Source organism: Acinonyx jubatus, chromosome B2 (assembly GCF_027475565.1).
Source record: "Acinonyx jubatus isolate Ajub_Pintada_27869175 chromosome B2, VMU_Ajub_asm_v1.0, whole genome shotgun sequence".
NCBI lineage: Eukaryota > Metazoa > Chordata > Mammalia > Carnivora > Felidae > Acinonyx > Acinonyx jubatus.
Genome location: NC_069385.1, coordinates 96733454 through 96760015, shown reverse-complemented (window position 1 = coordinate 96760015; position 26562 = coordinate 96733454). Strand labels below are relative to the sequence as shown.

Sequence of the window (26562 nt, the reverse complement as noted above, 5' to 3'; positions counted from 1 at the left end):
GTACAGATAGTTTTTGATCCTAAGATTTGTTTTGAAAGCCCATGAGAAATAATTTTATACTTTGAAATCATTTCTAATAGGCTCATGTTCAGCTTGTAAAAATCACCATACTGATTTTCATGGTTGCCAACTCAACAGATACCATAGCAAAATGAACAGTCAAGTAAACATAGTTTCTTTTAAAGGCAGGTAAGATGCAACTGTGACTTTGACTATTTGTCTGGACTCATGATGGGTAAACAGAAAACTTCACTTTAAATAGAAAACAATCTGCTGCTTTTCAATATGCTTTAACATTGAGTTTCAGGAATAGAACCTAAAACAAAGCCAACCCATGACCCTGAAACTCAAAAGGACCTGGAAAGCATGTAAAATGCACCAGCAGGAACTCATGCGTTTTACATCAACCCTTTTTATATTGCTATTTCTAAAGTAGTCCATTTTCAAGCCTTGAGATTTAAACTCTCTTATAATTGAACCGGTTCCTGAAATGTAAATTAAAATTTTGAAATTAAAATATATATTTATTTTGTTAGAAAAAAATTTGGTGCTGCTAATAAGCAAAGGAAAAGGAAGGGATTTAAAGAAAATTACCCTTAAGAAACCAGATAATTAGACAAGATACTTTCAATCCAAGATTATGTTCAAAACAAAAGGAGAATTACTATTTTATAGAGATATTTCAAGTCTAATAAATATAAATTTTTATTTTGAGAATGTATTTTCTAGACAATAACATTGCCTTCAGAATTTCTCTAATTTTCCTAACAGCCAAATCGTGATGTAAGAAAAAAATAGATTAATGTTGCTCTTTGTGTTTTCAGTAAATAAAACCATTTAAAGTGAGCATTTTTCTCATCCTTTCCACAAATAAAAAATACTACCCCAATTGCTAACTCAGAAAATAATAATAAGTGAACAGGACAGTAACTTTTTATATATTATACTTAATGCCAAGTTTTAAAGACATCAATTCGAAGGACCTGAAAATTTCTATTTGAAAAAATTATGTGCTTGCAATAAATGGGAGTAAGAGGGAATTTGAAACTTAAGCTACAATATGGCTTAACAACTGAGAGGCAGAGGAATATCTAATATGATATGGTCAGGTATTACAAATAGTATGCTTCTTTCCAAAAGCATACAGGGAAGAACTCTTCTCCTTTGTTTAAATCAAAACACAATTTCTCTTATCTTTAGTTCTAGAACTTGTGATCATGATACAGTGCCACTGGACAGTTTATACTGACTTCAATGTGAAGTCAAAATGGGATAAAGCGTGGTTTAGGATTTCATATGGGAGATACATGTCCTCAAAATGAATGATACCAGTTAAAACCTCCAGAGTTAAAATTTCTACTTGGAAAATGCAAATCCCTAAAATTGATGATTTAGGACAAATAGGACAGTAGCTGCTTTGGAGAGAACACATTACTTGTGGCTGAGTACCAGGGAGACTTCTCACTTCTCTGTCTTCCCACGTCATTGCCTGACGCTGGTCCTTCTCTAGCTACTGTAGACCATGTGACCTCAATGGTTAAATACAGTGTAGAGATGTGTGCAGAATCAAATTTGTGTTCCAATGAGTATTTGCATAAAATACATATAACATATTATTATTAACTGGAATTAAAAATTGCATTTGCAACACTGTGACCAGTCAAGCTACAATTTATTATCTGGTTTGCTTAAAAGTAATCTCCTCATTTAAGACACACTGCAAAAAGGAATCCTGGATCAAGGATCCTTACAGCATTTACAGAAACACCACGCCAACCAACAATGTAGTAGCTAGGGCAACAGCATGGGAAAGATTGGCCATGGCAAGCTTTAATGGCTATGAATTAAAGTTAAAAAAAAAAATCATTGGGAACTTGAGAATACATTCCACTGGTTTATACCTGATTTCCCAGGAAGAACTGATAAAAAAAAATGAAAAATGGAAGAAAGACACAATTAGTTCAATAGGAAACTTTCTATATGACTCTAGAACACACACACACACACACATACACACACACACACACACACAATCTTTCACACTCGGGGCTCCTGGATACAGTACCTAGTTTAGAAATGTGCAGGTACCCATGTGTTCAGACTTCAAACCAAATAGGCAGAAAATTTCCTATACAAGTTTTTTTGAAAAGCTTTAGGTTTCAAATTTAGGTTAGAAATTCAAATATGTAGATGAGTATTTTCCAATGTGGAAATATACAAATTAAAATTAAAAAAAATCTCATTTGTAAGTAACAAACTGTATTAGGGAAACTCAGCACATTTCCTGTCTAGCTACTACATATAAGAGATATCCCAAAACAGAGGAAAAAAAGAGAGAGGAGTGACAAAGTCACATTAGTCTTCAAATAACTGTTCTGAAGAAGGTGGACTGAGCTTTTGAGACTTCAAATGAAAGGAAAAATAACTGTACAAGTGGAAAACATTGCCTCTTTTTTCACTTTTCTAAAAATGAGTCAACATTTTTAACTTTATGGTTCTGGCTTGGAATAGCTTTGTTACTAGAAATATGAAAACTTACCTGTAGTCATAATAAAATATATTATAAGTCACACGAACCAACTTGAGTATGTGAGATGTGTTTTCCTCCTTAAAAGTAACGTACATGTCAAAGATATGTCCTAATTTACAAAATGCAGGCTATGTTTATAGAATGTAAAATGACAAAAGTTGGAATTTTATAGACCACTATATTGTGATGTGAGGGCCTGGAAAGCAATGCAGATCAAATTGCATACAAATTTCAATTTTTCTCCTTCAAGAGAACTAAACCGTTATTTTGCAGACTTACCCTGTATTTGTTATCTCCGATCTGTTCAACTTGAAATCGTTTTGCACATTTACACTTAGCTACTTGTCTTGTCACCTGCCAAAAAGAACAATGAAATGTCCACTTTAATGTTATTACACACTGCGGAATCCTTAAAACCTTGACAGGACAACTCAAAATGAAATAAATAAAACGGCTGCATGGGTTGTGCAGGATATCCTGGCAGCACAAGATGTTGTTGCAGGTGGCGGAAAGATAATGATACCTCATCCTCGATTTTGTCGGCGTCAGTGACAGGTTTATATGCGTCTTTATTCGGATGAAGGGCCGCTACAAACTCATAGTAGTCAATGTATCCATCGCCGTCTCGGTCAAAGATGTCTGCAACTGCGCTCATCTCCAGGCGGCTGGTTGGAAACTCTAAAATTTTCAGATAATAGTAAATAGCATTACTGAGGTATAACTGACAAATAAAATTATAAGACAATGAAAAGTGTATATTGTGATGATTTGATACATGTACACACTGTGAAAGGATTCCTCCCATCAAGTTAGCTAACACATCCATCACCTCACATATTTATCTTTTTGTTTTGTTTTGTTTTTCTGAAAACTTAAGTTCTACTCACTTAGAAAATTTCAATGACACAGTACAGTATTATCAACTATAGTCACCACATTATACTTTAGAACCTCAGACCTTACTCACCATACGGTGAAAGACTGTACTCTTGTACCAGACTCTCCCTATTTCCCCTCACCCCCACCCCCAGACCCTGGCAACCACTTTTCCACTCTGAGTTTAACTCTGTATTTAGATTCCACGTATGAATGATAATTAGGATACTCTTCAGAATAAGCCATACTACATTCCCAATGAAAGTTTTTAAAAACCTAGCTATTTACAGTAACATTTGACAAAAAGATTTAAGCTTTAAAAAAAAAAAAGGAAGAGGTATAACATGTTAATTCTGCCTCAAGACATTCTTGATTGTATTATTTTGATCTTAATGCTGCCAGTTAAATTACCAGGGTCATCAAATATATTAAAATCCTTTTAAGAAGCCGATTGACATCGAAACAAACGAAACCAGTGTATAGGACCTACATTTATCTTTAATGACTACACCAGGGTGAATCACTTGAAACTGCTATTTTTCTAGTTCAAAAACTGTTTCATATTAGTAAGTTTCATACGGTTCAACTACCACTTTACTTAAGGAATATATGGATTTTATACATATGAATATACACATTCATATGATTGTATTAAATTTCCTTTAAGAATTACTTCCAGTAACATCTTCCAGAGAAGGCACATCCATATGGCTAAACTACCAATAAGCTGACAAATACCTTAAGAATTTTTAAAGAGTTCTAATTTCCTACTAATGACAATGATCCGAATGTCAATTAGAACAAAAAAAGGGAAGAGACTGACTTGCGTTTATTGATTTCCCATTATATGTCAGGCCAAACAATCTAAGAATCAAATATTATTAAGTTTATTATCCTAATGAGGACACAGCTGCAGTAGAACAAGGAATATACTAATTGTGGTTACACAATTACAAGTGTGCCTGAATCCAAACCCATGAATTTTACCAAGGGCACTTTTCACTGAGGGCTGTGACTTCACAGCCAAGTTTAAAGGCGATGCTTTATTGGTAACACAAGTTTAAACGGTGCTTATTTTCTTTAAAAATTACATCATTTACAGTCACTCCTGTTGGGACTTACTTGAGGAAAGAATTCCATCAATAAATTCTTGTCGGGTTATTTTCCCATCCTGATCTTTATCAATTCTCCTGAAGAAGTCCATCACTCGAGATTTCTTATGATTCATCCATCTCATGTATTTTTTGCGCCAGATATCAAAATCAAAGTTAGCAAACTCCCTCAGCTGGAAAGGACAAAATGTACTTTGGTTAATTCAGTGCTCAAATTATATCTTACACTTTATGAATAAAGTTATTTTTAATGATCTTCTAGATAAAGCACCTATCTTTCCCACTTCAAACAAAGGTATGATCTTGCACAGAGAACTCAGAAACATTTTTCCTGTAATTTCACTAGTGTCACTGGCTTTTCTTTACAAATAAAAGTTCCTCAAAAAGTCAAACTGAAAAAAAATTTTTTTAAGTTTTTATTTATTTATTTTGAGAGAGAGACAAAGACAGAGACAGAGACAGAGAGAACACAAGCTGGGGAGGGGCAGAGAGAGGGGGAGAGGGAGAGGGAGAGGGAGAGGGAGAGGGAGAGGGAGAGGGAGAGGGAGTGGGAGTGGGAGAGGGAGAGGGAGAGGGAGAGGCAGAGGGAGAGGGAGAGGGAGAGGGAGAGGGAGAGGGAGAGGGAGAGGGAGAGGGAGAGGGAGTGGGAGTGGGAGAGGGAGAGGGAGAGGGAGAGGGAGAGGGAGAGGGAGAGGGAGAGGGAGAGGGAGAGGGAGAGGGAGAGGGAGAGAGAGAGAGAGAGAGAGAGAGAGAGAGAGAGAATCCCAAGCAGACTCTGTGCTGTCAGTGCAGAGCCCAATGTGGGGCTTGAACTCACGAATTGTGAGATCAAGACCTGGGCCAAGATCAAGAGCTGGATGCTCAACAAACTGAGCCCCCCAGGCACCCTCAAACTCAAAATTTCTGATCATGCCAATGTGATCATGCCCCAAAGTAATAACACCTCTAGAAAGTTCTCTGCCCACTGAGCACCAGGCCCAGCGTGGTAGCACTTACCTCTGTTCTCTATTTGTCATTCTACCTCCTTTAGGCTTCTAAAAATTTCCCAGTTTCAGAATCTGAAACTCTAACTCTCAGATCACAGAATGTAAATAATGAAAATATCTGAACTATAAACGGTTACATTTTCCAGGTAATACCAAGCAAACATATGTCAAGCTGGATCTTTTCTTTTTAATTTTTTTAAAAATTTTATTTGAGAGAGAGAGAGAGAGAGAGAGAGCAAGCAGGGGAGGGGCAGAGGAAAGGGAGAGAGAGAATCCCAAGCAGGCTCCATGCCACCAGCACAGAGCCCAAGATGGCGCTTGAACTCATGAACCATGAGATTATGACCTGAGGCAAAATCAAGAGTCGAATGCTCAACTGACTGAGCCATCCAGGCGCCCCAAGTTGGATCTGATTCCTTTTCTTAAGGAGTCAGCTTCTGCTTATGTTTAAACATTATAGTTTGACCCTTGAACAATATGGGTTTGAATTGTGTGGATCCACTTACATGCAGGTTTTTTACAAAATAAAAAAAGACGTATTTTCTCTTCCTTGTGATTTTTTTCTTGTGATTTTCTCAATAACATTTCCCCTCTTCTAGCGTATTTGATTGTAAGAACACAGTATATAACAAATATACAAAATTTGTGTTAATTGATTGTTATCAGTAAGGATTCTGGTCAACAGTAGGCTATTAAGCAGTTAAGTTTTGGGGGAGTCAAACGTTATACGTAGATTTTTGACTATGTGGTGTGTGGAAGGGTGTTGGTGCCTCTAACGCTCATGTTGTTCAAGGGTCAATTATAATTTTTTATTATACTGATTCCCTAAACCCATATCCCATATATCAGGGGTGCAGAATGTATGAGTTTTCTAACCTCTTCCAGTCTGTCCAAGGCATCATTAAGCTTCCTCCTTCTTTCCAGTGCGAGGAGCCAAACTTGCTGCCATTTGCTCACCAACAAGTTGACCCTGGGATTCTTGGTTTCGATTTGTGTCTGTGATCCAGAGGGATATAAGCTTGATGCTGGGAAGCGCTTTCCTGTTAAAATACAACTTTAGTTAGGAGGGCAGTTTCCAGGGTTCTGAAATATGTTAAGGCCGGGCCTTTATCGTTCCCAGCTAAGACTGAATCACCTTAATTATTTAGAAATATGCTATTTAGATGATGCATAATGTTCAAGTCCAAATCTGTTTTACTTACCAAGGATCTTTTGTATAAATTAGAGAAACATATCTTGACAAGAGCATTTAAATACTGGAATGATCTCTTATAAAATTATGTTTAAAAGCATTTTCCAGCTTAAAATCCATGCCATTTCAATGACAATGAATTACCTTGTGATCTTCTCTCTTGTTAAGGGATGATAAAAGAGATCTCCCAGGACAGTGAGACTTATCTTAGAATAAGCTACACAAACTCAGCTGCCCTTCTTAGAAAAAAAGGCTGAAAGGAGGGCAGGTGAGGGCAGGAGACATTGGCCATTCATTAGAGTCAGAGCAAGATACTTTACAAATTCCACTCAAATATCTGAGTGTGTGTAAAATCCCAGCGTTCATCCAAATCCATTTCCCGCTGAGATTGCATGTTTCCCGTGCATAGTCTCATACCCCAATTTCCTGCCTTACTAAAGTTTTCTCCCTCTTTTCTGGCTATTTTTCACAAGTTTTTATAATGTCACAGAACAATTGTCTCAATGCATTTTCCTCATCTACCTGATTAAATGTGGCCTAGAAAAACTACTGGCCTAAAGTCATACAGGAAGTGAGTGTCTAAGCTGGGAAATGCCCAGAGTTCCTAACTCCTATTGGAGTTATCAATAGCTAATATTTATTGAGCATTTAACTACATGCCAAGAAGTATGCTAACCACCTCACACACATCAGCTCATTTAATTGTTACCAGAATCCAATGAAGTTATACAGATGAGTAAATTGAGGCTCAGACAGAGTTTAAGTAACTTGTCTAAGGTTATATCTCCCTAGTTGGTAAGTCGTGAGAAGAGCCAAGGAGTCTGTCTCCAGAGTTCTTAATCACATTGTTACCTTGCCCCCTTGTGCAATGCAGTAACTAAAAGATCTGAAACCATTTTTTTAATTAAGGCACTATTCAGAAATACATCAAATATACCACTATTCAGAGATAAATTTTGCTTATTTTAAATCTTCTCCAAACCAGCTATTATTGCTTTAAGTGTCACTTTTGACACTCTTTTGTGGAGTCAAGATAGTCTGAGAAGTAAATAGAACCTGAAGTCATATGAACATGGGTAAAATCTATTGGACTGCTGGTCACCAATGAATAGTTAGGTCATGAACTTTACCCAAGTCATGGTTATTTCTGTTATATTCCATCTTAGGGCTAGTTATATAATGAAAGCAAATGGAGATGATGATTTCTGTTCTTGTTGCAAATTTTTTCCAGTTTCTTCTAACTAATCTAAAAGATACCCTTCAAGCAAATAAATTTACACACAGAGACCTGGATATATCTTTTTCTTTATTTTTAAATAAGTTGCTACAATATTTGAGCCCACGTATTCTTTCAAGGAAACCTTTTATGATAGAGAGCTCACAGAATCACCAATTGTTCTAAAATTTCAAACGACAATTCAAAACTAACTTCCTTGCTTAACCATATTCATTTTAAAGAAATTAGGGGGCGCCTGTATGGCTCAGCAGGATGGGTGTCCAACTCTTGCTTTCAGCTCAGGTCATGATCCCAGGGTTGTGGGATCGAGCCCCATGTCAGGCTCTGTGTTGAGTGTGGATCCTGCGTAGGATACTTTCTCTCTCCCTCTGCCCCTCTCCCCTCCTCGCATTCTTTCTCTCTAAAAAGAAAAAATAATAAATAATAATAATTAAAGAAATTAGCCACTGCTTACTTCCTGCTCGTCCCTTATCCAGGACTGGAATATGGGACTGTAATGAGGCAGGATCAGCTGCCCTCCTCTTGTAGGTCTTGGTAACTTTATCCACATCAGGTTGTTTTCTGGTCATTTCCTCCATGAAGGTCTGAAATGTCAATGTCAATTAAATACAAGTATATCAGAGAAAACTATCTTTAGAAGTGAACTAAAAACAAAAGGATAAAAGGACCATGCTATTATTTCTGGAAAAAGGAATAAACATGTTGCATCTTTGGGGGAAAAAATGTAAGCCCACATAACAAAGCATTTACTCGTATGTAAAGAATATAAAATGTGATACCTGTTAAGTAATTTCAGCATTGTAACAGTAATTTGTTTTAGTTTGAAGACCACACATAATCTGCCTGGGTATCAGCCCAAGCTCTTTCTGAAGAATCTTAAAGTGAGCATTTATCTGCAAAGCAACTAGTTAACTGGGTTGGTGCTTAGAACTTCTTTGTAGCACATTTCACTTACATATTTGAAATATTTAAGATGGCTCTGATGTACAGTGATGTAAAGCATCCACATTAAATGTGGATATATTTTAAATAGTCCTGTTAACATATATGCTATGCCAAGGCAGATAAAAGTTATTCAGGTTAAAGTTTCCATTTAACAGGTTTGACTATCTTGCCATTTCTTATCTCATCTCCTTAGGCTTACTGACTTACATATCCCAATATCTGGAATATGTGGCAAAGGCACAGATTGTGGTGAAAAGGGGTGAAAAAAAGAGGAGGGGGATAAAAGTGAAAAGTGGAGTAACACATTTCTGGAGTATCTGTCACATGGAAGAGCTCTCATCACAGAGAACATGGCGTGAGGCACTTCAGGGCCATTTCGGACATGGATGGCTCATACCTTCATTAAGATATAATAGCGATGTTAACTCTCAGCCAACTAAACTGACCTTTAATAATATATATTAAACAGACTAACAAGCAAACAAATAAGTCAGCGTTAATGTGACGCCCATCATTTCAAAGTTTAAAACAGATTAGGATAGAGCAGTAGCTTTTTTTTTTTTTTTTTCTTAACAAGACGATGCATTCCCTTGTAGACAGGATATATTTGAAATACTGGCGTATTGGTGGACATCATGGGAGATGCTCAGCACCAGACAGTGGAATACACAAGCAGGGAGCAATAAAGAAGGGAGATCGCCGAAAGAGAGAACAGGATGGGACAGAGCTGAAAATAAAGGTAAGGAATTAGAAACCCAGGAGGAATGACTTGAGGACATGAAGGTAATAAGCACAAAGCAATCTTTTGAGCAGTATGGTGGTGAAATAAAGAACCAGGGGTTAGGATGAGATTTATTTTACCTGGTGCTCTGCAATGAGGGCTTTCACCTCTTCGATTTCCTGGGGGATGACTTCCTTGTCCTTATCACTCAACGTGGTTTCAGCCCATTGCAGCCAAGCCAGCAAAGCTTCCAACAATTCCTGTTTAGCAATGAGCCCAGCCAGAGCACTTGCTAATCTCTGTTGATGCTGCTTTGCCCAGGCCAACACCTGTTGGGGAAAAAAAAAATTTCCCTGAATTTCTTTCATCTTAATTATTTAATTGATATAAAAACCACAAAATTTAAATGTAAATTGGGATCATCCTGGGCCGGACTCATAATACTTCCAGTCTTTCTATATCCCATCCGTGGTACCAAGAGCCAGCTTGCGGAGATGGATGTCATACACATCCCAGGTTTCCTCTTGTTTTCTAATTTAAGTTCAAATATGCACTTGCTGGAGGCGCCTGGGTGGGTCAGTCGGTTAAGTGTCCAACTTGGGCTGAGGTCATGATCTTGCGGTTCATGGGTTCGAGTCCTGCATCAGGCTCACTACTGTCAGCACAGAGACCACTATGGATCCTCAGGGCCCCCTCTCCAACTGCCCCTCCCCTGCTCGTGCTCTCTCTCTCCCAAAAAGAAACATTGGGGCACCTGGGTGGCTCAGTCGGTTGAGTGTCTGACTTTAGCTCAGGTCACGGTCTTGCAGTTTGTGAGTTCGAGCCGCGCATTGGGCTCTGTGCTAATACACAACTGAGAGCCTGGAGCCTACTTCAGATTCTGTGTCTCCCTCTCTCTCTCTCTCCCCCTCCCCTGCTCATGCTCTGCCTCTCTCTGTCTCTCAAAAATAAATAAATGTTAAAATAAATAAATAAACAAACGTTAAAAAATTCAAACATGCATTCTCCGAAGGATCAGGTATGCTTATTCCATGTAGCACTGAGCAGAAATAAAAATAGCTAAAATCTTAAGATACAGAATTCAGTTCATGCATGCACTTCATTCCACAAGCATACGCTCGTCTGAAATACAATTCAAGTGCTGGCTTATCCAACAGAGACAGTGTGTAAGTGGGACAGAAAGTAATACAGTGAACCAAATATTTGCCTTTCCATGTTGCAGGGGCATAGCTGCAAAACTATTTCAACTTTTAAAAATAAAAGTGGACTTCAGAGACAGGTAATGCACACTGGAAGGTATTTTAAAGAGCATTTTTCTTTGCGGAGGCCTCATGTTCCCACGGTCATAAATGTATCGCAGTTGCCCAAGTTTCCACACCCTCATTCTCAAAGCTGTTGCTGCTCTAATGATGACCTCAGACACACTGACCTCCTCAAACCTGGCCCGGATGATGGTTATCCAGTGCTTAATGGTAGTGATGGAGTCAGGATGGCACATGGCCAAAACAGCATCTCCCATGCTGGTAGCTTTATTCAGTGCGGCTCTTTTTTCTTCCAGTTTCTTCATGAATTCCTACAGCAGAAAGAAAGACTTCGATTAACTGTTGGCACTGGCTGAAAACAAAACTCCAGGGATGTGTATGTGACTGTCAGAGTTAAATAAAGAAGAACTTCAATTGGTTTATTCACAGCTGGAAGAAATTCACTAATTGGGGCATTAAGAGAGAAGGGACAAAAATGGGAAATGAAGTACTTCCTAACAAGTATTTCAAAGTTCGAGGATAGGGTGACATCTCCTGCTTTACAAAGTATGTTACACAAAAAAATACATTCTTCTAGATCTGGATATATTATATTAATGGAGAACAGGACCAAGAGAGACAGTAATAGCACAGACAGAAATAATACTGATTGCAGAAAAATATGTTCTAACAAAGAACACAAGAAGGTTGTATATTTAAAATAGCATGAACTGTGCCAGGAATTATAGGGATATGTACCAAAAAAGTGCCATGGAAGAGAGAAGGCTCAACAAGAAATGATAAATATTTGGGGTGAGGGGGCCCAAATGTCTAGCAGGAAGGAGTCAGGGAGAGGCTAGAGGTGCTGGGGGCCTGATCACCAGACAGCCTGTGTGAGAAGAGTCCCTTTCAGAGGCTAGTAACAGCCATTCTCTGCCCTGGAGGGGTGAATAAACCTTAAAAGGCTTCGAGAAGCTTTCGAATCACCTTTTGGCAAATGTCTTACACATATACCTGTACTTTACACCATCTGAACTGTAATTCATAGATACATGGGTCACAGAACTCTGAAAGTGTGGTTACAAATGAGCACCTCTGCCTTAAAAAAGGTCACATGCTTCCAAAACCCCATAATGAATGTCAGGCATCTACTAGCACCCAATCCCTCAGTCAGGCTGACAAAGGGCTGCAGACACAGTTGACGATCAGTACTACTCATGCCATGTAATCAAGGTGATGATTTGAAAATGTGTTTCCTACAGTGTCTTGTTTTCCAGGTCTGTGAAGCTGTCACATAGCTCCTACTCTGGTATTTTGCTAAACTAACCTGTTCATATAGATATCTACTGGATGTTAAGGTCCACAAGATCAGAAGGCTGTGTCTTATTCAATTGTGAGTCTTTGTGACTGAATAAATGCTTTTTTTTTCACTTTTATTTACACATTTTTCCTGCTGTGGCATCAAGGCTTGATTAACAATATACTCCATTAACATGACCTACTTTTTAAATACCATGACCTACTTTTAAAAGTATTTTAATTTTCCCCAATATAGATCCACTTAACTGGAAGGAAAACAAAAAATTTACTGGGAAAAAAAACAAAAAACTTTAACAGGTCAGTAACAGGCTGACCTACTGGAAGAGGTCAACAACAGCTGTGCTCTTCCAAGGACAGGTGACCTGACCACGTACTTTTACATCACTCCTAACCTAGCAGAGCCAGAGTCCTGCCCAGAATGCTGTCGACTGGACTAGCAACTCCCTGCTTGCATTCTGTGCTCTTCCAACCCTGAGTGCTAAGTGGTTAGTGCTCACCTGGGAAAGCTTGCCAGTTTTACAGAGTGGACTATACCAAGAAGCCTCTAGTCTTGGAGCTAAGAATGTAAATACTCTGTTTTACTTTTATTTGGTCGGAGTGTGAAGGAAGCAGGAGATCAGAAAGAATGGATGATGCTACTGCAAATTATTATTACTAAGCACCACTTTTATAAAATTACATGTAATTTTTCACTATTTAAAAATATTGGGGTGCCTGGGTGGCTCAACAGGTTAAGCATCCAACTCTATTTCAGCTCAGGTCATGATCTCATGGTTCATGAGTTAGAGCTCCATGCTGGCAGTGGGGACCCTGCTTAGGACCTGCCCCTGCCCTGCTTGCTCTCAGTCTCTCACTAAAATAAATAAATAAATAAAATATTTATAAAGATAATTTGTTGTAAAAAACAAACAAACAAACAAAAAACCCCACAACACTACCTCTGCTCTCAATACCTGCCTCCTGGTGTTTCTGGGGGTGGTGCTGCTGTGAGGGTGGAGATACCACCATGAGGCTCCTTTCTGTAAGGTGTCAGACATGCAGCCTGGGCTCCAAGAGGCTATTCTAAGACCAAAGTATGTTAGTGGAACTCGATGCTGGCTGATGGTCAGCCAAGAGTAATGTAAGAGATTTTCAAAACATTGAATTGAATCAAAAATTCACAATAAATTTGCTGCAATTTTCCTACTCTTATATTCTGCTTCAAATTTAAATGGTTTATGTAGCATTTCATTCTTCCAGATAATGTTAGACAAGCTCGCATCACTTTTGTTAATGACAAGGCAAGATTTCAGTGCTATAGGTTAGGCAATCCATCAGTAATCACTGTAAGCAGTCTCCACAAATGATGGAATCCATGTGACACCAGAACTCATGATGTATTTCCAACTTGACCATGAAAGATAAGCTTATTCTGTGGTGTTAAACAGAACTTTTAAATGGAAATGTTGACATCAATACTGCATTGAGTGTTAGCATTGCAAATTCCTAATTCTTTAAAGTCGAGGGTTAAAAAAACAAACAAACAAAAAACATGTGTTAACATGTATCTGGACCACTCTCTTAAGGGTTTTGCTAGTTCTACACACCTGTTACAAAATACAGGATGACCTGAAAACTCAGTGGCCAGATTTTTACTTTGGTTAACTGTTCAACAGTGCATCTACTTACAGAATTCATTTTTAATTTATAATTTATACTACAGGCTACTTCTCAAAAGAATTGAAGTGGATCTCAATTAAAACCAGAATTGACAAAGATTTAAAAATAAAATTTGAACAAGTTATTCAGTTACTTGTCTTACTTACAAAGGTCAAAATTATTAACTTACAATTCCAATGCATTATAAATAAATTTATAAATGCCAAACGCTCATTACGGAAGTTTCGTCTTTGAAATGCACATACAAGTGCAATGAAATCGGCCAGTTTTGGTCAGAAGCCAAATAACTCCCTAGAAAATTCCCTGATTTTAGAATAACCACCTCTTCATAAAGAAATCATGAAAAGATAGCTATACATATGTAGGGGCATGGGAACATACCTATGTAAGCCAGGAGGACACAGGTAAATTCTCAACTGTACCAGTATCTTTAATTACTTCTCAGGGAGGGAAATATTCATCCATTTGATATTTATGATCCTGGGTCTACTTGATTTTCTCATTTAGTTTTACTTAGCATCTATATAACTCACTTTATGCTGATCAATGAGAGTCCGAAGAGCATCCTCATCATCTGGGAGAGCGCCATGGAAACGAAGGGTTTGCTCCGCCTCGGCCAGCCACTCCAGGAGGGCATGCACCACCGAGTGAAATTCCTCTGCCTAATAGTTCACACACACACACACACACACACACACCGCAAATAAGATCCCCAAATATGCTTGTTAGTATAGATTTCTCTTCTCAGTGAAAAAAAGTCTTAAACTGATTAATGATATGCATTATTCCCATTAAAAAGATAAAGATATATGGTGCTACTACATTTTACAAATGTAATACCTCTAACATATCACAGAGGCCTATATGAAGATTAATTCACCATTTGAACAATCTGATTTTAGATACAGGGCAGCCCATTGCACATTGAAGCTGAAAAATTAATAGAGCAGCACTTTTATGTAAAGATGAGGCAACTTTCTCTGTGAGTAATTTAAATTCTTGTCAGGAAGACCAAGGCAAGGATGTTCTAAGAATCTCCTTCTCATGACTGTCCCAGTTAAGAAAAGGGGGAATGAACGGAACAGTTCCTCACAAGAGCAGTTCTCGTTGAGGCTTCGAAACCTTTCTCACTATGTCCAGATGCAATTTGCATGACATTTACCTGACGCAGGGCTGCTTCCAATCGGGTCTGCTTTGATATAGAAAGTGCACACACAGTCTCCCAGCGTGTGCTTAGTTCCTGCATCTGGACCTTGACCCAGGAGGAGTCGTCTCGGCTGCCCTCTATGAGCTCTCGTGCCGAGCGCTTCAGGGCCTGCACGCTGCTGGTCCTCTTCCCCAGTTCTTTCTGGAAAGCCTAAAAGACCATGTTTTTAGAAAAATTAATTTTTAATTATAAAATCAAGCCAGTAAAAGACACTTCTTGGAATATACATACACATGACATCATGTACCAATCTCTAAGACCTACAGCTTAATGACACACACTTTTCACAGAATCTTTAGAAGCTGAGTCGTGGCACACTGCTCCCACCAGAGCACTGTTAAGAACACGGTCTTGTATAAATCTGTTCAATCTTGTAACATTCTCCTGAGTGAACAAACCCGATTTTTTTTAATGACACATTGGATTTAAATATTGGCAGCTATTCTTTATTTCAGTTTACACAAAAGAATCAGATTCTTTTTTTTCTATGATTCTTTAGTATGGCATCCCAGCTCCTCTCAAATCATTACTCTAAGTGCCTAGAATGTGCTGGCTACCTCATTACTCTTAGTTAATAAACATATCTAACAGACTAACAAATAGCTAAGCAGTCCTGGGCTGTCACATGGGGGTTTTGGAGGTAATGGCAGGGAATTGTACAGGGACTTGCCATGCAGTCTTCTTCTCTGTAGCATGGCTTCAACTTTCACAGTATCCTGAGAGCTAACCTAGAATGTCAAACTTTAGAGGCTTAAATCTTTGTCATTTTGGAAGAAAAGCTTCCCCCCACCCCTTGCCTAATTTTGATGAACTCTGAGGTGCCAGGAGTTGAACTGGCTTCCTTTGACCACAGACGTAATCCAAGAAATGAGCCCAGGGTACTTCATTTCTGATCCAAAATTCTGTATATGCAGCTAGATCTTTCAAGTAACTAATGTTATGTATAGAATAAAGTTAACTTATTTTTCTAAAAAATGGTCACAAATGAGTATCACTAATCACATTTTGTAATTTTGGCTATATCCATGAGTTTCTATTCTGACAATCAAATCATTCATAAAAAGGAGTCCATCTAAAACAAACCAAACATAGTGTGATGAATTCTTTGCTTGATTTCACTCTGATAGTGTTCGATGAGATGTGCCTGCAGATAGACAGACAGACACACAGAGACACACATCCATACACAGGCATAGGAAATACAGTGTCTATACAATCTGTTTGTGATAGGACAAGTCCAATAGTTCTGAGAAGACTTTCCAATGTACTTTGTATACTTAAGCCTGAGCCTTCCAATTGCATTACTAATGCTGAATGATTAACTCATTCTTGATGACCTTTAATATATAAAAAAAACCTGGCAAGTGCCGAAGGGAGTAAATGTTTAGACAGTGAGTTTATACAAATGGCATTTATGTAAAAAGTAACATTACACTATTCATTACTCATTGAATGAATGCCAGGGCATAAAAAAGTTTATATTAATCATGCACAAAACATTTGTTTCAATACAGGCAAGTAACAAAACTTAAAATTTTTGATTTCTGTAGGCCTGATCCCTGTCCTTCATTTATTCTTTGATTTTTTGATAATATTCAAACGTAACACTCTTTTATAGATATAATGAGATAACAGAACCAGGAGAGGGGAAATAAATATGCTGAAAGGACCAACCATTTAAAAAGGAATAGGTAAGATCAAAACAGGATAGCTAGGGAAATATAAAGAAAACATTTTAAAAGGAAATGAATTTCCTGAACTCAAAAATAATGAAGAGAAAGAAACACAACACGGATTCACATACAGTGCTGTATGATGCCTGTATATAAAGTCTACTCTGATACCACCACTCCATGTTAGTACTGTGCCCGCGAGGTTGTTTTCAAGGTTCTTTAGGTTGTAATACAACATTTTACCATAATTTAGGACCTTACACTCCGTATCAGCTGGATGTCTTGTACATTCCTTTTTACCGGCACAAAAATTTTGAATGCCCTTCAGGAGGTTGCAAGAAACCGCTTTTCTGAAGTAATAATCAAGTCCCTCACAGCGTATACTGATATCTCATCAATTGCTGCAGTTAAAGGGGCAAGTTTAAAACAGTTTTTAAAAACAAAAAAGCAGCCTGTCTTGACCCCCAGAGATCATGTTACAAATCCATACACTTATGCAATGACCAAGTTCCGGGTAAATGAATGAAGAATTTTAAATTATATTCCATAATTCTTTCCACGAATAATGAAAGACTGTAAAACATTCTTGGAACATGAAGCACCAGAGAATAGAATCATTTTCTAAGTTCTAAAAGGTTTTAGATTTGGAAGTTGAAAAAAGAAAAAAAAAAGTATCTCACTGATAAAGTACCTTTTCTGACTCACTTTTAAAGTTGGCTTCCTGATTCTGCTCGTAGGTACACATATATCATTATTAAAGACTGGTATGTAGTATGATATGCAGTCTCTAGTTTTTAAAAGGCTGAGTTAAGGGGTTACATTTTCTTCTATACTCATGATAATCAAATGAGATAAATAAAATGTCCCAGATAATGATACCTTGTGATTATCGATCAGATTCATCACTAAATCAATGTCTCCATGGACAGGCTGGTCTTCTGCCAGCTGGGGTTCAACTCTATACAGCCAATCAATGAGGGCCTGCAAGGCATCGGTGAATTGTCCAGAAAATAACAGGGCTTCCTCCAGTTTGTTTTGTCTGAGGAAGAAGGTGGAAAAATCAATGTGAGCAACAAAAAAGCCACCCTACATATTTGAAAATCTAAAATCCATTTATAAAGGTTGAGAGTACTCAAAGAAAAAATAATATATTGGTACTCACTGCTGTTTCTTTGCTTTCCTTAGAAAATAACAAAACTTTTCTCAAATTTTCTTTTTTATTCCTTAAATACATAGCATGTGTTCTCAGAAAATTCCCTCATCATCACCTCTAGAAATCAATAGCCCTTTGTGGTTTCTTCGTAAAAAAATATGCCTTAAAATTTTTTAATATATTGTTTCAATGTTTATTTATTTATTTTGAGAGACAACATGCATGAATGGAGAGGGGCAGAGAAAGAGGGAGAGAAAGAATCCCAAGCAGGCTCCATGCTGCCAGCACAGAGCCCAATGCAGGGCTTGAACACACAAACCATGAGATCATGACCTGAGCCAAAATCGAGAGTCAGATGTTGAACCGACTAAGCCTTCTAGGTACCCCTAAATTTTTTTTTATATTTTAAATTATCATACAGTAAGCTTAACTTTTCTGGGTGTACAGTTCTATGAATTTTAACACATGTATAGACTCATGTAATTATCATCATGATCAAGAAACTGAACATTTTCATCATCCCTCAATCTGCCAAATGTTGTCTATAGTCCTAGCCTGCCCCATCTTTATCCCCTTGTATTCATGTATCTCTCTGCCATGAAGTCATTTATATGACTTAGTAAAAAAGCAGATAACCTTCTGATATTGAAGGTTTTAAATATGTTTTTTAATGTTTATTTATTTATTTTGAGAAAGAAGGAGAGCACAAGTAGGCAGGGGAGAAAGAGAATCCCAAACAGGCTCTATGCTGTCAATGCAGAGCTGGACCAGAGGCTCGATCTAGTGAACCATGAGATCATGACCTGAGCTGAAATCAAGAGTCAGGCACTTAACCGACTGAGTCACCCAGGTGCCCCAGGTTTTAAAGCTTTTTAAAACCCAACCCCCAAATTTCTATATTCCTTCCATATATTCTTTAGAATATATTTTAATTTCCTTTTCTCATATAATTTTATGATTAGAATATAATATTCCATTCAATCTTGATACTGACAAAAGTAATTAGACTATGGATCTATGAAATATTTGAAAACATTTCTAAGATATTTGAATTCTTCTACTACTACATATTTCAACTGGTTCAAGTGTAATGAGAAAGAAGACTGGGAAGGAGAAGATGGAAGTTGGAAGCAAACACTGGGGTCAGATTGGTAGGACCTTGCACGACACATAAAGGAGCCTGTGTTTTGGCTCACACTCAAGGTATAATAAGTTCCTAAAAGGTATGAGGAAGGGAAATGATAAGATCAAACTTACTTTTTAAAGAGACCACCCCAGTAGTTACATGGAAATTAGCTTATGGAAAACAACAGCAAGTCAGCTATCAGATAATATGCTTAGAGAATGATACCACTTTTGAGTGAACTGAGGAGTTAAAAATAAGTAAAAATGAACAACAAAGCCTTCTCCGTACAGACACTGTGTAAGTGGGGCATTAGAGAGAAGAAACAACTTCTTAAAGGAGGTATTTAGGTTCCTAGAAAGTTCCCACAAAGCATCACTACTGTATGTTTGAAAGAAGCCTACAAGGTAACCAAACTGCTTTAAAGAACATTTTACCTTTCCACAGATTTTCCACAGATGGTATCCCATTTGTCTCTGAGTTCACTCAGCATGTCATCCAGTTTCAGGTTGTCATCAGCCAGGGAGGTTTTCTCCTTCAGAGAACGTCCCGTTCTGTTGGTGGTGTCATAGACAGAATGCTTGGCTCCGAGTGATTTCTGAAACTCCTATATATTTAACAGGAAAACAATGTGCATTTCTACTTATTAAACAGGTAACAGACATCACAAAAGGCATCCCTAATAAAAGGAATCTACACAGAGGAAGACATCAGCAAACAGGTCAGATGGTGTAGTGCTGTTGTCTACACAGGAACACACCAGGGTGGAAAAGAATCCTTACATTTTCAAACTGAAGAACTTATTTTTCCCAGAAGCCTACTATTATGAAGAAAGTTATTTCAAAGCACAACAAGTCTTGAATCTTTCATAGCTATAAACCACAAATAGTATACTAGTTATAATAAAATGGAATTGCTAATCTGCTATTGAGAAACCCAAGATTTTGGAGAGGAAAAAGTAGTTGACACTCAATGAGTAACTAAATAAAGGTCTATGTGGACACAGAGTGACTCATAATGTGTAAATTTACCACAGGTTTTGTTTTTTGTTTGTGGGTTTTTGGTTTTTTTGTTTTGTTTTGGTCAACTAGATCTGCTGTCACACACTTTGGATGTTTACAATGATGATACGTATAATTTCACCTGTGAGCCAGGGTGAAGGGCAAATAAGAACCACATCTCAAGATTCCTATGTTCCGACCTACTGCCCCTTCAATTCCCACCCCTTGGCAAGCCTATACCCCTCCTCCCCAACTCTATGATGCCCTACGAACGTCTCTCAAGATCTACAGATTACTTTTCCAGTGTCAAATAGCTATATTGCTAATGTGACATCTATACTTTCCTATTTTTTACATTGTTAATCTGCATGTTTGTGTATGAAAATTTCTATGTGTGGGAAAGATGGATTATATAATCTGTCTACACAACTCAATTAAAAGCTTTTCTAAAGTAGGGACACTGTCTTTGCAGGCCTCTCTCATTATCATCTTACATTTTGTGTGTGTTTGTAAGTGTGTAATAGCAAGAATGAGACCACTGCTATTGCATATACAATCTCAGAGATGGGAAGGAAGGAAGGTCAACTTGATGGGCATCTTACAAGCTCATAATATATTATGGAAACACTAACACAGTGATTCTAACTCCTGGTAGCACATTAGAATCACCTTAGAGAGTAAAATGCTATGCAAATGTATAATTTTCTAAAATAATCTTGGTTATCATTACCTAATGCATTTTTATTGCCTTTAAAACCCAGACACTTTAGGTGTCTTAATATGACTAAGATATTTACTTGGTCTTATAATAGGAGGCCACTACATCTGGGATTTTTTTTTTTTTTAGCAATAAACGCTATTACAATACCACACTATTTCTAAAGTTTGCTTTCTGTAATTATTATTTTTTCTTGTTATTCTAAATAGAATATTAGTTTTAGAATCATGGCACTGACAAATTTTCCTCAAAAGAGCAGATACATAAAAAAATGTTACAGCTGAATACAGGATAGATGAACACTCTTTAAAGACAGAAAAGTAGCCAGAAGAGGAAAGAAAAGACTTATTTTAAAATTGGCTTCATGTGCCTTGTACCCTTATCTCAGACAAATGCTGACTTTGGTAACAAGTCACACCAGGAAAAAGAGAGGATCTAGAAGGGTTCCTCACGTGTTCTTATTTCTAGGATTCTCCAACTTAAACACACAATATACTTTCCTAAGACTCCATGACATGATATCTATGTTCAAGTTCAAACAGGCAGTGTATTTTGAGAAGGAGGCTCTCGTTTCTCCATCAGGGGAAGGAAGGAAGGTGCTACTCCCCCTCACTGTGCTCTCAGTACTGAACATGGTGGCAGCTCACAGGTAGAGGGTGCCAGCAGAATGAGCCACTCACACGGCCTCAGCTAGTCAAAGAACAGCTTCTTTCTGTCATCCTAGGATCGTGACCTCCCGAGGTGACTTAACAACCAGCATGAAGCTATCAATCGGTATGAATATGATGGCTAGAATTTTCTGATGATGATAAACCTTACATCACCCCATTTTTTCCAGCTTTCAAAAAATTATCATGTGTCAAGCAATAATAGATGATAGATAGATAGATAGATAGATAGATAGATAGATAGATAAATAGATAGATGCTTAAAACTTTATAGTTTTTGCAGGAACCACTCTCCTTTTACCTACTGCACTCACCCTGAAGGCTGATGATCACTTTATAACCAGAATGACAGACCCAAATTCAAAAGAGTTGAGAAAGATGGGGGGGGGGGTATGTTCTTTGAATGCAACGTAGTAGGAATATAAAAGGCAGAAAATATAAAATAATATGTTTCTGCATCTTCTAGTCTACATAAGGAAGCCACTGACTCTATGTCTTTGAGGGTAAGGATAGAATTTCATATACCACATATACATAACAAAACACCAGTTTGTGCAGAGGCAACCAATTTTCTCCACATAACTGTTTGAAAGAATCTATCTGGCAAAATTTATATTACTTTTTGGTATAAAATTATCTTCTGCATAGCATTTGGTCTATGAAAGAAATTACAAGACAAGACAGATAAGTGAAAAATTGAGACGCCAACACTTGACCCCCACTCAATCTTTTAAGTTCTAGATTGTAGAACATTGCCAGCTTTAATTTTGTATATTTTTTTGTTAACAGTAATCCTAGAATGATGGTGGGATGGTCAGCAGAGAGTAAAGATACTATTGCTACTTGACCAATGTGATGGGCAGCTGGTTTTAAATTTAACAGAGGTCCACAGAGGACACCTTTTTTTTTTTTTTCTAGTGATGAATAAATACACAACCAAGTAAGGATTTAAAAGGTGATCTTGAGATACAGAATGACATTTATGCTATTCCTAATTATAGACCCACCTTATGCTGTGCAAGCTGTGTTTTTATCTTGTCTGGATCATTGGCAATCTCCAGTTCAGAATCCAAAGACTTCTCTGACTCCTCTAGCCACTCCATAAGTTTACTCCAAGCTTCATGGAACTGTAAAGGAAATACACATCTCAATTCAGAGAATTTCCTGGTATGCTCCCTATATTTTTAAAATAGAAATTAATAGGGGCGCCTGCGTGGCTCAGTCAGTTGGGCGGCTACTACAGCTCAGGTCATGATCTCGCGGTCTGTGAGTTCGAGCCCTGCGTCAGGCTCTGTGCTGACAGCTCAGAGCCTGGAGTCTGCTTCAGATTCTGTGTCTCCCCCTCTCTGCCCCTTCCCTGCTTGCTCTCTGTCTCTCTCTCTCTCTCTCAAAAATAATAAACATTAAAAAAATAAAATAAATAAAATAGGAATTAGTATTAATGAAAATGTTTAAAATACTTAATTCAAATTTCCCCTAAAAAAGAAGAAAGTAGTAGCTTTATTGGGTTCGCCATGTCTTACTAACTCTTGGCTTCTGTGGTCGGGCCCCCACGGTCACTGTGTTGTAACTCATTGAAACATATAAACTTTAACAAAAATAGAAATGAGCCTAGAAACAGGGAACACCAGGGAGAATTTCCCTCCCTTTCCTTCTGCTTAGCAATTAACTAAACTCTCAAGAGAATTTGATTTGCCCACTGCTGTCACCGACAGATCTAGGTTTACTTCTAAGGTGTTTAATTCCCATGTTAAGGAACAGGAACAAAAAGGGAAAGACAAAGGATAAAGTTAATAAGCTCGCCTTAAAAAGTAAAAGAATAACAACAGTAGAAGTCCATAACATTCCTATTTAATACAAAAGGCGTTCAGTATCTTTACTGCTACTACCAAAATCCTCAACTTAACGCCTGGGCCTCACTTACTGGTTTTATATGTAAGAGCACCCACAGCACTTGAATTCTAACAAAATAGAATTCTCTTTGGCCTCCATGATTTTGCAATATTCTGGTGCTATGTATACTTGGCTTCAGCCACAGTCTCTTTTCTGTTTATCACAGAGAACTAGCGGGTACTATTTTTGGATCCCAAATTGTGAAATTGGTTATAAATTATTTCTCATAATAAACTTAAGTGAACGGATACATAACAAAAACAGAAGTAATCAAAATAAAATCTGCTTTATATCAAAGCACACTAATAAAGAAATAACAAGAAGACATTTAACAATCAGCACAATAAGAGCACGGGATCACAAAGCTGGCAGCGCCCGCTGAGATCACCTCATCACAAACCTGCTCTCCTGACCCCTCCTTCCCACAACTCCCATCAATTTAAATACAAAAATAAAGAGGCCAGAAGAGGTATATAAACCGCCATAGTCAGAGAACTATGATCAACATCTGAGCCCCAAACTAAGAAAGTGGGATAGTGAGAAATAAAGAAACAGTCGCAGTGTTTGGTGGTCTTACCACAATTAATATAGGCTATAACAGATGGTAAGTTTAATGATACAAACGCACAGGTTCTAAGACTGGTCCTGCTTTAAAAACTATTTTTAAGCCACATAAATACAAGAAATGCCATACTTTTGTACCTAAAAGCAGTAGAAAATTCTTACAGATTAAGCCAAATGAGAAAATAAAATTGACAACATGGAGAAAGGAGAAAGACTTCTATAAATTAGATGTTCATAACTCAAGAAATGCCCATACTACCGAGGACACTGCTCGGTGCAGAGAAGAATGTCAGGCTTATCATTAATACTGTCTCATAAAAACAAGAAGAGACCAATTCTATTCCACAGTCTCACTGATAACACTGAACACATCATACATCCCACTCAAAAAAAGAAATAATACGGCATGTAATCCTACAACAATGCAATTTGTCATTTCTAAGCTTTTAACAAATGTATGCTGAGAGCATTAATCACAGAAACATTTGACTCCCAGACATCTTTTACATCACCCAACTGAGCCTGGATCCCCAGAAGAATGGAGTCCAATACCAATTACAGAAACATGGAACTGAATGGGGCAAAAAGACTCATTATAAAATTCAGCCTCAACGTTACACAGAGTTTCTAGTAAAATTCAAAGATAGTTGCCAAACAAGGTGGGCACATCTCTCTCCCAGAGTAGAGAGACACATAATTCTACTTCTTTTTTGTGTTTAGCCTAAGAATGGCATATTAATAGTAGGTGAAGAGAGTTAGGGGAGTTCCTCGTGAGACCCGTGAGATTCTCTAGATGAAAAGAAAAAGGAAAAAAGAAGCCTTAAAAGGTTCAAACAATTCATTTAAAAGCAGGGTGGACAGCAATAGCACTGCCAGGAATTTACCCAAGGGATACAGGAGTACTGATGCATAGGGGCACTTGTACCCCAATGTTTATAGCAGCACTCTCAACAATAGCCAAATTATGGAAAGAGCCTACATGTCCATCAACTGATGAATGGATAAAGAAATTGTGGTTTATATACACAATGGAGTACTACGTGGCAATGACAAAGAATGAAATATGGCCCTTTGTAGCAACGTGGATGGAACTGGAGAGTGTGATGCTAAGTGAAATAAGCCATACAGAGAAAGACAGATACCATATGGTTTCACTCTTATGTGGATCCTGAGAAACTTAACAGAAACCCATGGGGGAGGGGAAGGAAAAAAAAAAGAGGTTAGAGTGGGAGAGAGCCAAAGCATAAGAGACTCTTAAAAACTGAGAACAAACTGAGGGTTGATGAGGGGTGGGAAGGAGGGGAGGGTGGATGATGGGTATTGAGGAGGGCACCTTTTGGGATGAGCACTGGGTGTTGTATGGAAACCAATTTGACAATAAACTTCATATATTGAAAAAAAGAAAAAATAAAAAAATAAAAGCAGGGTGGAACTGTATCAAAATACCAGAGAAGAAATGAGAGCTTGTCAACAAGCGTAAAGATTCAGAAAGGTGAGGAGTACCGAGCAGCTTAGACACAGAATCAGCCCCTTCAGCAAGCTGTCTGGAGGGCCAGTGTCTGCCTCTCAGCCCTCAGAGTTTGTGGACAAAGTCTGGCTTAGGACTAAACACAAGGTAGCAATATACTAAAGTCTGATGACTTACTCCAGCTATGAGAGTGGAGATTGCAAGCACAAAGGAAAAAAACAAACCCAGTAACAAAAAACTTGAGCCTCTTTTTATATCTTAGTAACAGTGGGTCTATGAAGTCAAGCTATAATCAGTCTTTTCAAGATTAGTTCCCAGGACCAGAAGGTGCTAGGGCAAAACATGATGTTATCATTGAAACTTAGGCCCTTTTCGGATATAAACACCTTGGCCCTGTGCCATGATTGTTACAACCAATACAGCCTACGATAAAAGTACTTGAATGTCATCATATATATTTCAATACCTAGAACTGATTTATTGACTAGTTTAGAAAGGTTTACCTGCTTGGCTCTTTTCCTTGCATCATCCAAAGATCTCCCTCTTTCTACTAAACGCTGAACCACTTTTTCCCACCGACTTTGTACACTGATCAGTAGATTCTTAATTAGGACAACATCTTGTTTCTGACTGAAATACTTCAGGTGGGTCCCAGTTTTGTCCAGCTCTATTATCTGCTCACGGTGAGAATTTACTTCATTGGCGAAGACCTTTCCCAAAAAGAAGGGTGGAATTAGAAACACATGAAAAACTGTTCTGTTTTATAAGTGCTTCTGGTGTCATAAGCTGAAACCATTTTAAAGGACAAAATAAAGTTTCTAAACTACCAAATTCATACTTCTGACATGAAAACAGTCTGTGGTCTAAAAAGGTCTGAAATAAGAATACTATCCATCTGAGTTACATCATACCTTGTGTTCATCGATTTGAAACAAGACTGTGTCCAAGATAAGACTTGGCCGAGAAGCTACATTTAGGGTCTGTTCAGCCTGGGTTAGCCAGTTGATGAAGTCTTGGAGGGAATTGTGGAACTCCATTGCCAAGTTGAGGGCCTCTTCCAGTTTAGTCTGCAAAGGCAGATCATTTAGTATTTGATGATAGTTAAGTGTCTTCCCCCCAGTTTAACCACTCTCTGGCAGATTTCCTTCCCATCCACCCTTTCTTTATACCTAATCTGTATTTCTGTATTACCTAAACAGTTTATGAGTGTAATGGGCCTTCACTAAAATAATGGCAAACCAAACCCCTTTTAGTAGAGTGAGAAGATCTCCCTGC

The 26562-nt window shown here is 37.8% G+C and overlaps 1 protein-coding gene across 31 annotated transcripts in view; it reads right to left on the bottom strand.

Moving 5' to 3' along the window:
- Positions 1 to 26562, bottom strand: part of DST (dystonin) — a 490174-nt gene that overhangs the window by 9326 nt on the left and 454286 nt on the right. For 26 of the 31 annotated variants that reach the window (XM_053222643.1, XM_053222646.1, XM_027057530.2 and 23 more), the window contains 15 exons: positions 26199 to 26354; positions 25791 to 25997; positions 22370 to 22489; positions 19413 to 19582; positions 17579 to 17738; positions 14982 to 15176; positions 14353 to 14481; positions 11029 to 11172; positions 9740 to 9928; positions 8388 to 8517; positions 6381 to 6544; positions 4529 to 4691; positions 3054 to 3208; positions 2810 to 2884; positions 1902 to 1919 (listed from right to left, as the gene is read on the bottom strand). In XM_053222643.1, coding sequence (XP_053078618.1) covers positions 1902 to 1919; positions 2810 to 2884; positions 3054 to 3208; positions 4529 to 4691; positions 6381 to 6544; positions 8388 to 8517; positions 9740 to 9928; positions 11029 to 11172; positions 14353 to 14481; positions 14982 to 15176; positions 17579 to 17738; positions 19413 to 19582; positions 22370 to 22489; positions 25791 to 25997; positions 26199 to 26354 — 2175 coding nt within the window. The remainder of the gene's footprint in view (positions 1 to 1901; positions 1920 to 2809; positions 2885 to 3053; positions 3209 to 4528; positions 4692 to 6380; positions 6545 to 8387; positions 8518 to 9739; positions 9929 to 11028; positions 11173 to 14352; positions 14482 to 14981; positions 15177 to 17578; positions 17739 to 19412; positions 19583 to 22369; positions 22490 to 25790; positions 25998 to 26198; positions 26355 to 26562) is intronic. The other 5 variants (XM_053222633.1, XM_053222640.1, XM_053222656.1 and 2 more) reach the window with 1 other exon arrangement.